Source organism: Hippoglossus hippoglossus, chromosome 5 (genome assembly GCF_009819705.1).
Source record: "Hippoglossus hippoglossus isolate fHipHip1 chromosome 5, fHipHip1.pri, whole genome shotgun sequence".
NCBI classification, from domain to species: Eukaryota; Metazoa; Chordata; class Actinopteri; order Pleuronectiformes; family Pleuronectidae; genus Hippoglossus; species Hippoglossus hippoglossus.
Window position 1 is genome coordinate 29809847 of NC_047155.1, and position 17456 is coordinate 29827302.

A 17456-nucleotide genomic window follows, 5' to 3' on the forward strand; every position below is an offset into this window, starting at 1 on the left:
GCAATTTTTGATAATATGGTCAAAAAAAAATTCCCTGGAGAGGTTTCTGAGCCATTGGGTTCATGATAATGGGATAGACAGAAAGACAACCTGAAAACATACTGTATCCAACCACGACTGTGGCATTAAAAACTGCCAGCAAGGTCCCAACTGTCCAAACACTACAGTTAAAGGTAGATTTAAAGATTGTGTTATAGTGTAAAGCAGTAAATACCAATTTAGTGATGACTGAAAAAGCTCTGAAAAAATCTGCTTTGTAAAACATCAAATACAAGTCAGAAAATGATAAGTGTGCTTTCACATTGCATATGTCACCTAAAGCTACTCAAAATAAATATATTTTGATGGAAGTCAGTAATATGTTGGCAGTATGATACAATTGATAATTATTTTAAGAAAATAAATGTCATCTCTGTTACAGGAGTTTGTCTAAAAGCTAAGTGATGAATTCCAGCTTATGTCTGTTTTTATGTGATGGTGACTGCACACAGTCATTCCATGTGGAAGTGTTTTCTGTGATAAAGACACAGCATGTGTCTGTTTCTGCAGCCGGGAACCACAACAGACATGAAAACACTGAACACCAGATGTGTCGACACCTTCACATCAAGAAGGATCCACTGAGATTCATTTCTGGTTAACCAGCCAATCACATGAGAGAGCAGACTCCAGACTGGAGTGCATGGTCCTTCCTCTGAGCCACAGCATCCATGCTGCAACAGAATACATCACCAGGATTCATTAGAATAACAACACGGAAGACTGAGAAAATGATGAGAAGTGATAAAAACAGATGAATTTCTTTAAGAACCTTCTTTCAGAGAACTAGTTTCCCCCAGTCTAAAAATAGTGCAAACTTCCCCAGTGTAGGACTAATAAAGGATTATCTTATCTGATCTGATCTGATCTTATCTGATCTGATCTTATCAGTTGACTGTTAAAGCCTGTCTGTTAAGATTCTCAGTCATCAGGTCAGGGTATCTTTACAAGTTGTACAAGTGTACGTAGGCTGTTAAAGCACATTCTAGCAGCTAGAAGAGGACAGCAGCTCTTACCTCCTGGACGGCCTGAGAGAGGTGTCGCTCGCTGACTTAAAGGTATGGACTTCTCTTGACTCCTTGACGGTGAGGGCGTGACAGGGCTCACTGTGACTGGGTCTCAATAGTGGACACAGACCACTGCCTGACTCAGGATTATGAGTGGCAACAGGATTCCCGTTGGGGTCGAGGACAGCTGCCTCATCGGGGCAGGGTCCTAGCACCTTTAGATCATCCTGGGAGGAGGACTGCACTATGATGTTTGGCATGGAGAGGGATGAAGGGGAGGACTCACTGTGGGACAGCTGCAGTTTCTTCATGTGATGGATTACTGAGGTTGCATTGAAGGCTTGCTGTTGGAAAAACACACACACACGCAAACACACACACACACACACACACACACACACACACACACACACACACACACACACACACACACACACACACACACACACACACACACACACACACTTGTAATACAGTAGTTGTACTTCTGACATCTAATATGACAGATTATATGTTTATGATGAACTGAGGAACGCTGCAGGAAGTCTTTAACTGGAACTGGTTCGATTTCTTGGCATTTTGCTGGTTTCAGTTTGTTGCTATTAAAATACAACCAATTATAATAAATATTATAATGACTTTATTTGTTTAGGTTTGTAACAAGGTTATAAAGTGCTTCACAAAATCCATGGCAATGCTGGTGCAAGTGCATTGCAATAGTCCAGAAGGGAAAAGACAGAGGCATGTATGAGCTTTTCTAGGTCAGGGAGAGATATATCTGATTTAATTTGGGATATATTTTGTAGGTGGAAGTAGCAGGATTTAATAACCTCAATAACATACATAAGGCTGTGACTATGTTTATACAGCACTCATACATTGGTCGAGGCAAATGGCCGCCCACATTGAGTCTGGTTCTTCTAGGTTTCTTCCAGATAACGAGGGTATTTTTCCCTGCTGCTCATTGTGGGAACTTTTGGGTTTCTCAATAATTATACATTTTTGACCTTCTATGTAAAGTGCCTTGAGATAATATATATTATGATTTGGCGCTATACAAATCAAATTAAAATGAATTGAATTCACCCTTTCACACACAAATTCATACATTGTTTCTGTATCCAACATCATTCACAAACACATATCAAATTTTGGATTCAGTATCTTGTACACTTAGATATGCAGACTGGAGGAGCCAGGAATCAAAATATGGAGCCTCTGATTAACTTCTGATAATTGTTTTCTTCCTTTTTCTCCCACACTACATCTGGATTGTTGTGTAGTAGTATCCGTGAGCGAGCAGCACCTACCTTCCACTTGGATTTGGCAAAGTTTCTCTCCATCTGTTCACAGACAGACTGATAGATGTCCAGGTCTTTAGCTGTATCTTCTGAAATCCTGCAGTCAAGCCAATGGAAATAGTAATTATATTATTATTATGATGTCATAGGTGAATAAGTAAGTCATAAATCATTGAGACATGTGGGAACCCCATTAAAGTTGCCTGTTATTAAAGGCATCTAGTGTGTCTGTGTTTGTGCGTGTGTGTGTGTGTGTGTGTGTGTGTGTGTGTGTGTGTGTGTGTGTGTGTGTGTGTGTGTGTGTGTGTGTGTGTGTGTGTGTGTGTGTGTGTGTTTGTGTGTGAACTAACCAGGGGTGTCTGATTGCCTGTTCAGTGGTGAAGCGCTTGGTGGGGTTTTTCTCCATCATATTCCTGATAAAGTCTTTAGCTGTTGAGACACGGTAACTGCTAATGAAAAAATGCTGCTATCATACAGTAATACACATTAGGTCTCCTACTGTGACATTATATTCAAACTAAATACAAAAAGCTAATTTATTAATGATTAACAGGTGAGTTTCACGTCACTGCTTTAATGTGAACGTTTTTCAGGAATACAAATTAAGAAACAATGGAGCACATATGACTCTCAACTCACTCGACTTGAAACATTATTATTATGAAGGTAATTGCTCTGTAACCCCATATTCAAGATCACCAAACACAAACAACAATCCATGAAATGGTATCAAATATATCATAAATCAATAGATACTTTTATAAACTGAACTATAAAAGCTCAAATGACAACAAATAACAGAGAAACTCTAACCAGCTGAAAACCCAGAAACATAGTTGTGAAGAATGAACTCAACTAACAGAAAACCTGCTTGTGTGTTTAAATGAGGCAGAGCCTCAAATAGCCGCTGCATGGTATAAAAGAAGCTTTGTCGCACTGTGTCTTTCTTTGACAGGGTTAAAAGTAGGAGCCTGGAGAAGGAAGCTGGACCTTTTTCTGGTGCGGATAATCAGTCAAGGATATCCTATTTGTGTTTACAAGAACACTACAGCAGCATTTAAGTTCAAACTTGGAAACTCACAAACATTATAGAAAGTTTTTTATTCTTAACCTCTGATATACATTACACTGATTTATTGCTTCTTCACACATATTATGACTGACCCACTGTTTCTGGCCAGGGCAACTTTTACATGTTGTTCTTTTTGTGATGGCACTGTGACAGTGAGAGACAGATACTGTGTAACTGAAATAACAGGAGCAGGTCCTGCAATGTAATGTAACATCTAACATTTCCTCTTCATTGATATGTTCACAACTCATCTTTTTGTTCTACCTGTTTTTCATAGAATTAAATCTATCTTACATTTACTTCAGGTACGGAGGTTGGTTAACATGTCCCTTAACAATAATAAAAATCATTCAGGAAGATCCACCCTTACCAATTTAGCATTTAGAGTTCTTTTACCTGACCTAATCTAAAGCACCTCAGGAGAGGACGTCAGATTGACACACGGGTCCATATTAGCTTAAGCTCTAAGGTTATATAAACCAATCTTGATCTATACTTAGCTGGAGTCAATCTTAGTCATGGCACTATTTTTGTCAGAGTTTGTCAATCAGCCAGAGCTGGACTTAAATCTTTGGAAGCTCACACCAAGCTTTCAACAGTACCTTATGTTTCAGCCAGTGTGATTTCACACGGTGAAAACATAAAACTAGTAGCTTCAAAATCAACCTTTAAATTCTGTTTTTATCATATATAAGGCACAAAGGGTACATGTCAACATGTTTAAAAAAGCTTTCTAACATTTTTTTTCACCGGAGGGGGAATTTAACCCAGGTAAAAGTTATCAGTAGAGCTGAGTTGGCCTAACAGTGTCAAAGCACTGCATCAAAGTGAATTAATTTGTAAAACAGAAAGTGCAGGGACATTACATGTCTAAACATGTTAGAAGATTTAGTTAAGTGCTGTTTTCATACCTGACTCAGAGATGTCGTCCCAGAATGGTGAATGAAAAGCATACTCAGCTCTTCTGATCTTTGAAAACAGACGAGTTTGGTTCTCTTCAAAGAATGGAGGGTAGCCGCAGAGCCTGCAACACACAGAGAGAACTCAGCTCATCTTTTCACATCCACCTATTGTGTAGTATTTTGTTCCTGGTTACCACAATGCAAATATTCTAAATAAACTATGAACTCTGGTTTGACATATCTGCTGGGAGTTGTCTCCACAGGAAGGAGCTGACTGGTGTATGGAAAACAGCACTGCACATAGAAGCGTTAGAAGACATATTAATGTGTGCATAAATGGGTGACTGTGACTTGTACTGTAAAGCACCGCCCAATCCCATTTCACTTCTTGGCCCTACCCCTTAGCCCTTTTCCCTTCGTTTTGCGCATTCACGTGTAGGGGTAGGCTGTCCCAATACCTGTTGGGATGGAGGGGTAGGGCTAAGGGGTAGGGCTAAGGGGTAGGGCTAAGGGTTGGGCTTTAAACCCTTCCAAACAGAGATTTTTCAGACCCACACTTCAGACGGAGGGGTACCCAGAACTCCTTACGAAACACCAAGCTGGGAGAGAGACCCACAAATATAGGATTTTCTCCATTAAAAAGGATTTAAAAATTACGATATTGATTATAATATCTTAGTTTAATATCATTTCAATTTATTATGGTCACTTTTTTCACAACAACCTTTCATATCTCAAATTCATAGGGGAAGATTTTAACCACTACCCCTTGTGACTCCGTTTCAAGGGGCAAGATAACCCTCGAAAAAACAAAGGGTAGGGGTAGGGGCAGGGCCAAGGGGTGAAATGGGATTGGGCCTTTGAGTGGTCAATAAGACTGGGAAAGCATTACATAAATACACGTTAACCAGAAGGCTCGTTTCTGACTGGGTTAGTGAAACTGAGCAATTTTCAGTGGTCGTCACTAGGTGGCACTGTAGGTGGCCATGGTAGTCTGATTTGAATGTAGGACTGACTGATGCTAATGTGGTGTATAGGGAGTGCTGTGTTGTTGTTTGAGACCAGAAATGTATTTACAGAATGTATGTGATGACTCCAATGGACCAGCAGTCCACTGCTTTGCTGTAGGGTTTCAGTGCCAGAACCTCAGGAGCTGTTGAATGAAACACAGCAGTGAGTATCATGCAGGTAACACAATGTGTATTAGCTACATCCATTTAAGTAGTTGATATATTTGCACAAATAGAGTGATATATATCCTCTGGTTATAAATACTTGGGATGTGGATACTTTTTAAAATAAAAAAATAAAAAAATTAATTTAAGAATTTTGTTGATCAAAAATTGTTTGATCAAAACAGCTACTTTATTACATTCACGCTGTTCACACTGTCTGTAACTAATGCTTTTCATGACGTAAATCACAGTAAACTAAATATCCTTTATACTTTCATAAATTAAATGTAAAGTTTTATATTAGGAGAGCAGGGGGAAAGTTGCATATAAATATATATATATATATATATATATATGCAGCATTTCAATGATGTGTATACTCCAATAACTCACCAACATATCCTGGTGTCCCACAAGCTGTGGACATGACACCATGCTCCAACGTCTTAGACAGACCAAAGTCACTGACCATGATCTTAGCATTCTTGTCTGTGTTATAGTACAGCAGGTTTTCAGGCTGCTCAGAGACAGAGAAACAGAGAGAGAGAAAGATGGAAAGTGAAAAGAGGGAGAGAGGGAAAATATGTGTGCGTGTGTGCGTGTGTGCGTGTGTGTGTGTGTGTGTGTGTGTGTGTGTGTGTGTGTGTGTGTGTGTGTGTGTGTGTGTGTGTGTGTGTGTGTTTAAAGGTCAGATATATGTACTCATTGACTACTTTATATAATCAAAATAACATTTTATTTCCCATGAAGTTGGTAGTTGCATAGTGAGGACAAACATAACCAACATGTCCTGCTGTAGCACTGGATGTTGACACCACACTATGCTGTGACGTCTTACACACGCCAAAATCTCTTCTCTACAGTCACCTGTTTGAACACTAGGGATCTCAAACCACCTGCCTACGTAGATGTGTGCTGATAGAACATTTTATCGAAGGATAAATATTGGCAAGGAATCTTATGCGGATACTGTATGCATCATCTTGATCACGTTAAAACTTAGACCATGTAGAAGTGTTTTTTTGTTATTCTAATTTTGTTTCATTTGCGTGTGTGTTTGTCTTACCTTGAGGTCCCTGTGTACAATGCTGTTTTCATGCAGGTAGCTGACAGCCTGCAGCACCTGCGTGATCACTGTGCTTGCATCCTTCTCGGTGTAAACTCCCTTGTCTAAAATTCGATCAAAAAGCTCCCCGCCTGACACCCTGCACACACACACACACACACACACACACACACACACACACACACACACACACACACACACACACACACACACACACACACACACACACACACACACACACACACACACACACACAAATCATTAGTGTTTCTGTATGTCTAGAGATATTGTTGCCTTGCTTAACCCTTTGACCCTGGAATCTTGGACAGAAAAGTTGAGGGCTCATGAAGCCGACACAACTTTGCTTTAAATCTTAGCAACAAAGCCACAGTTTCCAAACATGACAAATATGTCAAGTTGGATTTGGGGAAAGTGGATATAAATTATGTGTGAATATGTCACGCATGCATAAGACATCAGCTGCTGCCTGAGTTCTCCTTTCACCAGCTTCCAGAAAAGTTCCATAACAACAAGGAGTGTGATAATTATCGAGGTATTGGTAATAGCCAAGTTGGATTGAGCCAGGTTGAGTTAGGTGGAGAAAGCAGTTCCTGTACTACATGTGTGTTCGCACAGTCAATAACTCCATCGAGTTGAGTACAAATAATCTGTGTTATTTGACAATAATAATAATACTTACAGTTGCATGACCAGGTAATAGTGTGTTCGAGTCTCATAGAAATCCTCCAATCCCACCACATTTTCATGTGTTATTCTGAAAGAGTAAGAAAGAGACTATAGAGTCACTCCCGTCCACATGTTATATGTTTACAGTGTCGCACATGCAGCTGGATATAAACTTAAACAGTTTACAGGCAAAGAGAACATCTGCTGCACTGCTCTCTGATGGCTACAACATCATGGAAACCACCTGCATGAATGTGTGAATGCGTGCATTAAAATGTGGGTTTTACCTTCTTAGTACATTGATTTCATTTTCCAGGTTGCTATGAGCAAGGTGCTTTTTCTTCAGACATTTCAGGGCATACAGGTTCCCCGTTGTCTTTTCTCTCACCATAAAAACCTCTGAAAATGACCCCCTGCACAAACACAGCAAAGACAGACACATACAGTATTCAGGTGGGGGTTAGTGGAAGGGACTGAGACAGGGAAAATGCTCAAACTAATTCAAATGACACAACTTTATTTCTTATCAGTACTTGTTATTAGTTTTTGACAGTCCCCAGATGAGAGGAGGATCACTTTTTCCTTTTCTTTTCTTGATTTAACAAGGTTTGAAAATGTTCTCTATTTAGACTTTACATTAATGTAGTGGTTTTTATCAGCTAAAAAAAGTTCACAGTCAGGGTGTAATCCTACTTTTTGGCCCCTAAATCGAGCATCTGTTCCAGTTCTGACCCAAAAAGTCTCAAACCCAGTCAGCCAGTCAGGGATGTGCAGGGTACAAATGCACTGTTACACTAAACTTTTTTTTGTGTGTTACCTTCAGGGTAAGATTTGTATACCGACACTAATGAAATCATTCTATTGTATTTACTTATCATTACCTCTAAACCCATCATATAACTTGAATTTATTACACCTGAATGTGAAAATCAGACAAATTGATCTGCAAAGTAACACATATGTTAACTCCAACACTTTTCAACACACACTTGCACCTGCTTATACAACCTTCATTTGTATACATTTAGTACACCCATATACCAATATAGTCAGCTAGACTCTTAATCCTATAATGATGTGGTGCTAGGATGTTCCTGCACTGCTGGTCTGACGTCAGTGCTCAGGAACAACACACACACACACACACACACACACACACACACACACACACACACACACACACACACACACACACACACACACACACACACACACACACACACACACACACACACACACACACACACGAGAGCCTGACTCATTCACAGCCAGTCAAAGAGAGGCACTTTAAGCAGCTTAGAGTGCAGGGCAGGCCTGGCGAAGTAGCACCTTCTTGTTAGGGTTCATTATACTGACCTGTGCTGATATGAAGCCAACCTGGTATCAATACATTTCTGGGAAGATCCTGACCAAGCTAATATCTATTTCTCTGCAGAACAGGACAGACACACAGTTTGAGTACTTAAAGTTTTTTTGATGGACCATATCAGTGTGTTTACAAAGTTTGGGCCACTGCATTATACAATTGTTTAGCTAAGTGGTGTTTCTTATGACTACATGCAACATTTGTGGAGTACCCCTTTACATGGGAAAATAATCATGTTGTCTGGTTTACTGTAACTGGAAGATTTCAGTCCTGGTAAATCTGGTGACACCTGTAGTTACTGATGGTAACAGCAAATGTCCCAGGTTTCTGGGGGCAGCAATTCAAACTATTGTCAATTTAATAAATAAGTCAGATAATAACCTTTTTCATAATTCTGTGAGCAACCATTTCGCAGGTGCTTTACAACAAAGGTTAATATTAATGTTGAACATTATCAAGTTTATTTAACTGCTAGGTTGTAATCATGTTCATTACATGTGCAGTATATTGTGCAGCCTTAGTGTGGTTAACAATATGAAGTGCTCCACTGATTAGTTTAGTAGATTACACAGATGCTATAAGAGGCTCCACTGATAAAACAAGCTCAATCTGTCACGTTCATAGTAGTCTAACTTTTACAGATGAAATCAGGGTAGTGGCTGCAACCAATTCTATAGTGGATAATGGTTTGATATTTCCTCATGGTAATAACTCATTACACAAATCTGGAGTCAAGCATGTTCCCTGGGGGAAATCTCCACCTTCAGTGAAGGCTGAATCATAAGGCTCTTTGTGCTACATCACAAGATGTAGCACAAAGAGCAACTGGCTGTCGTTTTAACTTCAATTCATGTTGTGGTTTGGATTGTGTGAACTTGTTTTTGTCTGCTTCTGCTGCATCAGTCTGTATCTGCAGGATTTTCTGACACAGCCACTCACAAAGCATTGTACCAAGCCTTACTGCTGTCTGATGTCTGTGCCAGCTACCATCAACAAATGGGTTTTAAGTCCTGATTCCATTAAATAAAGTGTGACAAAGAAAACAACCAAATACAAACTGTTGTCAACAATCTGTTTCATAAAAACTATATCTGCTGTGATTCTCATTAGCCCCACCCCATGACTTGTAAAATATATCAGCTCTCTGCAATATTTTCAAAATAATGGTTAAACCGGAGGGTGCTTTCAAATTGAAGCAGTCAACATGCATTTGTCAGTGAACAGTTTTGCCTTGTCCATTAATGTCAATTATATGTGAACTGAATTGTTTTTGCAATTTGCAACAATACATTTGTCTACATAACTAAAAACATGAAAGCTGCTTCAAGAGCTTCACAGAGCAATCGCATTGTCTTTCTCTCAACTGTGTGTATTTTCTGCCGGAATACTTACGATCCCATTTTCCCCTTGAAGTCAAAGACATCCCTGATGTTACTGATGCTTTTCTTCCAGCTGCAGATGATCTCCTTCCGCCCCATCTTGGCTCTGATGTTGCCGTAGACTCCTGAAGTACAGGTGACATGAATAATTGCATTTTCTTTATGGGTTAAAAAACAGAAATGTAGCATTACAATTGGAAAACCATCGGTGTTAATTTAAAAACCTACGATGATTTCAGTTTTCTCAGTACCACATGAATAGGTGTCTTTTCTCATCAAAACTCCTGTACTTCAGTGCACACACTTTGCTCTTTTTCTCTGTTCCTTACATATGACCATACTTAGTAGTACATAGTTTGGCCCACAATAATTCTAATTCTGTAAAATGTAGCTTCTTTTTACAATGTAGTTAACTACTTTAACATGTCACCAAGAGCTTAGGGTTTGGGTCAAGACTTGCTCCATGTGGAAAGTTTCCCTACATAACTTTTGTTATGATATTGTGCTACATAAATAAACTATAATTACTTCAGAGCACATCTTCAAGTGCAACATCAAACATATATTTTACCGAAAAAGGTTCATTAGTCCAGAGAGTTCTAAAGGGCAGGACCCCAATAAAACTAAGGAATGCAAGGCTGTGTGATATAGAACTAAGGACATACTGTATAAATGTAAGGCTCACGAAAGGCTGAGCTACAAATGTCATGGTCTTATCTACCCATCAGGGTTTCATATGCAGCTAATATAATTATCAGGAAATTCCTGTCTGTCTCTTCTTTGTTTCCTGATGAGCACAATTGCCGTTTGTATACATCCCAGACCACAGAAGGAATTTGATGTAAGGATCTCATGGGCATTAAGGATACCTTATAGTCGACCATTAACTCAATACAATCATGTATGAATGTCCAAAAATGGGTGTGCCACCCATGACATGTAATTTCCTTTCACTTACATATTGGCCCACACCTACTCTGGAATTACTATTGAAAAACCCATCACTATGCCCAAGTTTTAGTCCCAAACCTGTTGAGTGACACTGGAGAGCTACACTACTGCATTAACATGGAACAACACATGGGTATGTTGTGACTTTTCTCAGAAGAAAATAAAAGTATTTCAGGCAGGGCAGTAGTCATAATAGTCATTGGGGGGGACATGTCTCCCCCCAATGTTTAAATCTGGTCAAATTGTCACCCCCAATAAAATGAATTGTAAACTGACGATGAATGATAATAATAAAACTGTTATGCTATGACGACAAGCAAAAATGCACTGCTGTCCGAAATGGTCACTGTGAAACTTTGAACGATTAAGGAATTACGGTGTAGGGCAGCTAATATACTGTTTCTGGCAGCTCTGCATGCGGTTTGTCCAATATCATTTTTCCACCAACGTGAACCATGTTCCAGTCCAGGCTGGTGCTGGTGCTGGTTCGCAGTTGCTTTTCCACAGGCCAGTGCCATTCAAAGAGCCACGTCATGACGTCCCTGTATACGTACTTTAAACACCACAACAAAAACGGCGGATACAACTCATTTTAATGAGTGTTGCTTGTGGCTATGCTCTCCTGTTTTCGAGCATACACAGATATCCAAACACAACTGGTCCAGCATATTTTTGCTGCCCATCGCGATCGCTATGGACAGCAATCAACCCTCAGAAATGTTGGCAGACATTAACGTAATTTGTTTTTATGAATACTATTCACTAGTTGCATAAGACGCCGTTCTACTACTTCTGGTTTGAGGACGGTGTGCACAGCTGTTTCCGGTTCAGGACACCGGTCAGTGACAAGACAAAAAACTAAATTACTTTCTATACACTGTGTCTCCAGGATCTACCATAGATCACAGTTAAAAACACTCATGTTCGCTTCTAGTGCTAACGTTATGCAACAGCTATCGTTTTCCAGGTCTTTCCACCGGAAACAGTTAAGCTCACTACGCATATCCAGAAGTTGAGAGATGCCATCTTGTGCACAGGGCATATTAGCAGCCACTCATTCACCTCAACATGGGAGTGGATAAAATGTTTGCTTTGTACAAAATGTATGTTTATTGTTTTTGCAACAATCAAAAACAAAGTCCAGAATATTCTCCAGAATATCCTCAAAGGTACTGCATGCTCAAAAAATATGCTGAAAGCATAACATGGCAAACTCAAGCCCAACAAGAAACAACAGATGGGCATATGGACAATGGTAATCGGCCTGCAAGCTGTATCCACCCATTTAGCTATCGCTGTTGAAAGTTTGTTTCTTGTGGAGTTGTCCATGCGTGAGGGAGGGGAGAAGAGAGAGGAGAAATGACTGGAGAGGAGAGGAGAAGAGAGGAGGAGAGGAGAGATGAACTGGAGAGGAGAGGAGAGAGGAGAAGAGATAGGAGAGGACAAGAGTGGAGTGGATAGGAGGGGAGGAGGAGAGAAGGAGAAAAGATGACTGAAGAGAAGGTTAGTGTAGGATCAATCAAAACCAATTTGTTAAACCTTTTGCTAAAATAACTGTACTTGTGTTCATAGATCTATAGCAATGCATATATTTCTGTTCATTGTTTAAAACATTGTTGGCCATAATCTTTTTGCTGTCTTATGTCTTGAGTCTAATGTATACATTCTAATTTGAAGATATGTATATTATATATATGTTTTTTTTTTTTTTTAATAAGAAAATGAATATATAAAGTTGTATAAAATTCACATAAACATGTTTATATTACCAAGCACACATTAGACTTACAATACCGTATTAAACATTGTTTTAAATAACTAAATACATAAAAATTCATCTCATGTGTTCATAATGAGTTAACCCAATGTTCACATCATGACTACGGCCTTGATTACAGGTATTTCTGTCCCCTCCCATTCAGACTGAGACTAGAAGGGCCAATAACAACAATTTATCTAAAATGGGTTGGATTTGATATGATGAGTGACAGAGAAGCATGACTGAAAAAAACACTAATGTGAGAGGTCAACATCGTAACAACAAGTAACAAACTAACTGACAATATATTTTCTCTAAAAGAAGAACAAACAACTGCATATAATGAGTTTAATTATGCGCTACGTGGCAGATCTCAACTCTCAGATTGACCCATTCGGTCCGGTGATACCAGGCTAATAACCTGATCACAATAGAGGTTCCCAAGTAGGCTACCAGAATATTAGTGGCTAACAAAATGAAGAGCTTGTAAACAAGGTTTACACATTATTATTCATTGTATATTCAAAGAGGACTCAAACCTGAACATGTGAAAAATATTCAGAAAAGACATGATAATATTGAGTGAAAAGAAACAGGCCTAAGCCTCTATACTAAACCAGAGGGGAGCATGCTCTGGAGGGGAAGAGCACTGTGCTCATTGTTGCAAGCAGAAGGTATAGGGATATAACAACATCCAAGGATCCACTGCAAGTGCAGGTGCAGCCGCTGGAGGTATTAGGCTATAAATAGAAACAAATCCCAATCCAGATGACTGAAATTGTCCCACTTCCCCATCAACTGACCCTACAATTGATCTTTGATGTCTCATTCCAAAGCTCTATTTTCCCCTCCATGTCTCCTGTGTTGCTCTTTTCAAATGCAGATGTTTTGTGTACAAGTCTGTCCTCATAAATATGCCTCACTAAAAGCCTTTCCCTGACCCTAACCCTTTCCTGCTCCATGGCCATCAAATATGTCAGCCCACCTTCGTCGAGTGTCCTGCATAAACAGTTGCATGTGCTTGACTGAGGTCAGTTCTCACATATGCTTTACATTGAGTAAAGACCATTTGTACCGATCAGTTACACAAGCGTCAGAAAAGCAGTGGATTAGAGAGGTAAATAACAGTGGTTGGTTAATCTTCTCAGCCATCCCTAATCTCCTCCATGCATCTCATCTCCTGAATTCCTTCCTTGTGTCTGTTGAGGGAACAGATTAGTGACTGGGTTCATTTTTAAATCCTGGCCATGACACGGCAATGAACTTCGACCTTCCAAATTATTTTTTTTAAATGTAATGATAGTATAGTAAGTTATGAAATTCTCAATTGTTACTATCTCATAAAAAGTCACATTTTAAATTACTTTCTGATGCATAAAACCCAAGAGCAGAATATTTCCCAAATATCTCGACTGATTTATCCCTACTTTGTAACCTGGTAGAAAGATGTTATAGAAAATTTTGAATTTTGCAGGGACAACTTCCATTCATGCATTAGTCACAAGGGAAAATAAACTTGTCAATCTCTCTTCTTATAACTCTGCTGACACCCCATTTCGCTAACATTCAGCAATACAGTTTTCATTTAAGCAATCAAGCAACTTTAAGAACCCAAAACTTCAGGGCTACATATGATAAAGATTTAGGCGACAACACTTAACACTTGTTCTTTAGTGATTATAAGACGCAATACATGCAGACACACGCGCACACAACTGGCTGTGGCTGTGTTAAAACTTTCCACAGAGGATTCTTGTGAATGAAGACTATACCTTTTGGTTATATATCATCTTACAATGTTGCTTTCTAGTACCAGTTTGGTATCTGTTATGGTTCAAGTTTAAACATCCATTAAATAACTCTATATAGAAAAACACATAATAAGAAAGATGGTGTGTACCTGAGGAGCGGTGCAGAGCTGGCTCAGTCGAGGTATCCGTGGATGAACCTGACTGTCTCCAGCAGATTACAGCTCCTCACGGCCGGCGGGCGGAGCCTCGTCTATTCATCTCCTCAGCATAATTACACAACGTGCCACACTCTGCAGCGCCACCTGGCGGTCAAAGAGAGCTGAGACATCCTCTCTGCCATTCAGCTCCCTCTCCACTCAGCTCGCTCTCCACTAACACAATCTGATGTGCTTAGTGATTCGAAGTTGAGTGGTCCTGCAAGTGATGATTCATCTAATTGCTTATCAACAAATCAATCAATCAACTTCATTTGAGCAGCACATTTCATACAGTCAGTAAAGTTCAAAGTACTTCAGTGATGACTGATGTAGCGAGAAATTAAGACTTAATAACCGAAGACTATAATTAAGTGAAATAAACTACAAATCCGTTAAAATAGATTAAAAAAGACAAAACAAATTTTAAAGAAATCTCTGAAAATGAATTATATAGATTTTAAGGTTTGTTAGGAGTAATGATAAAATACAAAAAAACATATACTACTACTACTACTACTACTACTACTAATAATAATAATAATAATAATAATAAAAACAATAATAATAACAATAATAATAACAGTAATATATTAGGGTTATTTTTCAGCCCTTCCATCTGCTCTTAGGTCGTCAACAGATTTGTTCTAGGGGCTTGGACCATAAATGTTTATCTCATCAGGCCTGAGGATCAGGATCCACAAGTAGGAGATGGGAAATATTGTTTTCTCCTAGGAGAGGGTCTTCTGTACTAACTTGCTGTGGATGTGGCTCTGATAGAGATATAGATCTAGATCTAAGGTTAGATCCCTGGCTCATCCAGTCTGCATGAATCGTGCATCATGGGCAAAATACTGAACCCCAATTGCCACACACATTACAGTGTGTGAATGGTGTGTGATAACAAAAGAGTAAAGCATATATTAGTGCTGTGTGAATGGGTAAAAGTGGCTTGTACTGTAAAGCACTTTGAGTGGTCAATAAGACTAGAAAAAATAATTTACCACTGAACATGGATGGATGGGAAATTTGAATTTAAAGAATTTCCTGAAACCAAGTGAAACAAAAAGCATACATTTTTTTGTTTCAGCTTTAGTATCTGAAGCTATCTGATAAAATGCATTGTCTGGTACATCCCTTCAAACTGTCCATCATAACTGGGCCTGTTGTTCAGTCATCTATTTTTCTGCAGTCAACAAATATTTCAGTTGACTTTGCAAATGGACACATATGCTGCATAACAGTGAACAACAGCAGCCATTGAAACAGCAAATGTATATTACTGTTTGTGATTATGTCATACACATACAGACAGCACACCTGCCATAAAGGTAACATCATATGACCGTTAGCTCTTTAGTTTCTAATGATGCTGATTTGTGATGATAACGTGTGTGTGTGTGTGTGTATAATATGCCTGTGTGTCTGCAATCTTCACAGCTGGTCAGTTGTTAAAACATATGGCAAATACATATTGATAATGATAGATTTTTTTTAATGGATGTATTTATATATAACGCTTTTCTAGTCTTATCAACCACTCAATGAGTTTTTCAGTACAAGTTACAGAGACAGACAATTGCTTTGGTTCAAACATAGATCGAATTGAGATATACGGATTCTGTATCGTGTTGGCATCTGATAATGGTGGTGGACCACGATCGAGGTGGCAGCTGATGGTGGATCCTGATGGCGGCAGTGGACAATGACTGAGGACTATAGTGGCATCTGATCTTGATGGTGGATCATGATCGTGGTGGCTGCTGACCATGGACTATGAATACAACAAGACTGCTTGATATATAATATTTCTCCTCAGATACTGAACCATTGCTGACAATAATCCATCAATTCATTGACCTTCCATTATGCTACAAAGTGTTTATTCTAATCAAAGCTGTAAATACCCTTATCTTTCTGATGTTCTCCTTTACACTTGACATCTATTGCACTTCTGTCCGTCCTGGGAGAGGGATCCCTCACATGTGGCTCTCTCTGAGGTTTCTACATTCTTTTTACCCTGTTAAAAGGGTTTGTCCTTCCTCTTGTTGAGGGTTAAGGGCAGAGGATGTCACACCTTGTTAAAGCCCTATGAGACAAATTGTGATTTGTGAATATGGGCTATACAAATAAAATTTGATTGATTGATTGATTGATATACATCATTTATGTAACTGTCCTGTGGCAACAGTGCAGACCCAACCTTTAGGGGTCCAAAATAGGAATTTGTTGTACCTTAATTTTTGTTAAATAGTTTTACTTTTCATGTTATAAATGTGCACATTGGTCAGACAATTAGAAAGACAATTTGAAATGTTGAAATGCATATATTTTACAAAATAACAATGGAATTAAAATCGATCAAGGCGCCTTGTTAAACTAATGTGCTCATGTTCACGTGATATATGTGTGCTACACAATGAATCATTAACATTTGATAACATGCTCACTTGAAAGGAGCCACACAACTTAACCTCAGACTGTGGCTCTCTCTGAAACTACACTCAGCTCATTGGAAGCGCACACTTCCACTTCAGACTCACCTGGATTTAATATAAAGCTTTTAAAAGTGTAGGTGATTTTAAACAAACTCACCTACACTTATATTGCGTATTTAATATTAAATAATTTCCATATATTTATCCCTTTGACATGGCCTACTGTTGGGAAGTGAATAGTGATAAGCTTTATATATTATTTGAGCAGGGTTAAACTCCATTAAATCCTACATTCTGAAGGACTGGTCGCTCATACTCTATGGGCAGTGTTGACATGTAAAGACAATGGAAGGCTCACATCCGTGCCGC

At 39.0% G+C, this 17456-nt stretch overlaps 1 protein-coding gene across 3 annotated transcripts; it reads right to left on the minus strand.

Moving 5' to 3' along the window:
* Positions 1-30: 30 nt before the first annotated feature.
* Positions 31-14757, minus strand: camk1ga (calcium/calmodulin-dependent protein kinase IGa). 3 transcript variants are annotated; one of them, XM_034586846.1, is made up of 12 exons: positions 14605-14757; positions 10008-10119; positions 7537-7662; positions 7263-7337; positions 6563-6701; positions 5890-6013; positions 5399-5474; positions 4331-4443; positions 2698-2776; positions 2357-2444; positions 1056-1390; positions 31-713 (listed from the first exon to the last, which is right to left on the minus strand). In XM_034586846.1, the coding sequence occupies exons 2-12, from the start codon at positions 10091-10093 to the stop codon at positions 650-652; spliced, it is 1305 nt and encodes a 434-aa protein (XP_034442737.1). In that variant the 5' UTR covers positions 10094-10119; positions 14605-14757; the 3' UTR covers positions 31-649. The 3 variants fall into 3 exon arrangements, with proteins under 3 accessions (XP_034442737.1, XP_034442736.1, XP_034442735.1); XM_034586845.1 differs by lacking the exon at positions 14605-14757 and adding an exon at positions 11343-11460; XM_034586844.1 differs by lacking the exon at positions 14605-14757 and having other exon boundaries at positions 10008-10195.
* Between the last annotated feature and the right edge of the window lie 2699 nt (positions 14758-17456).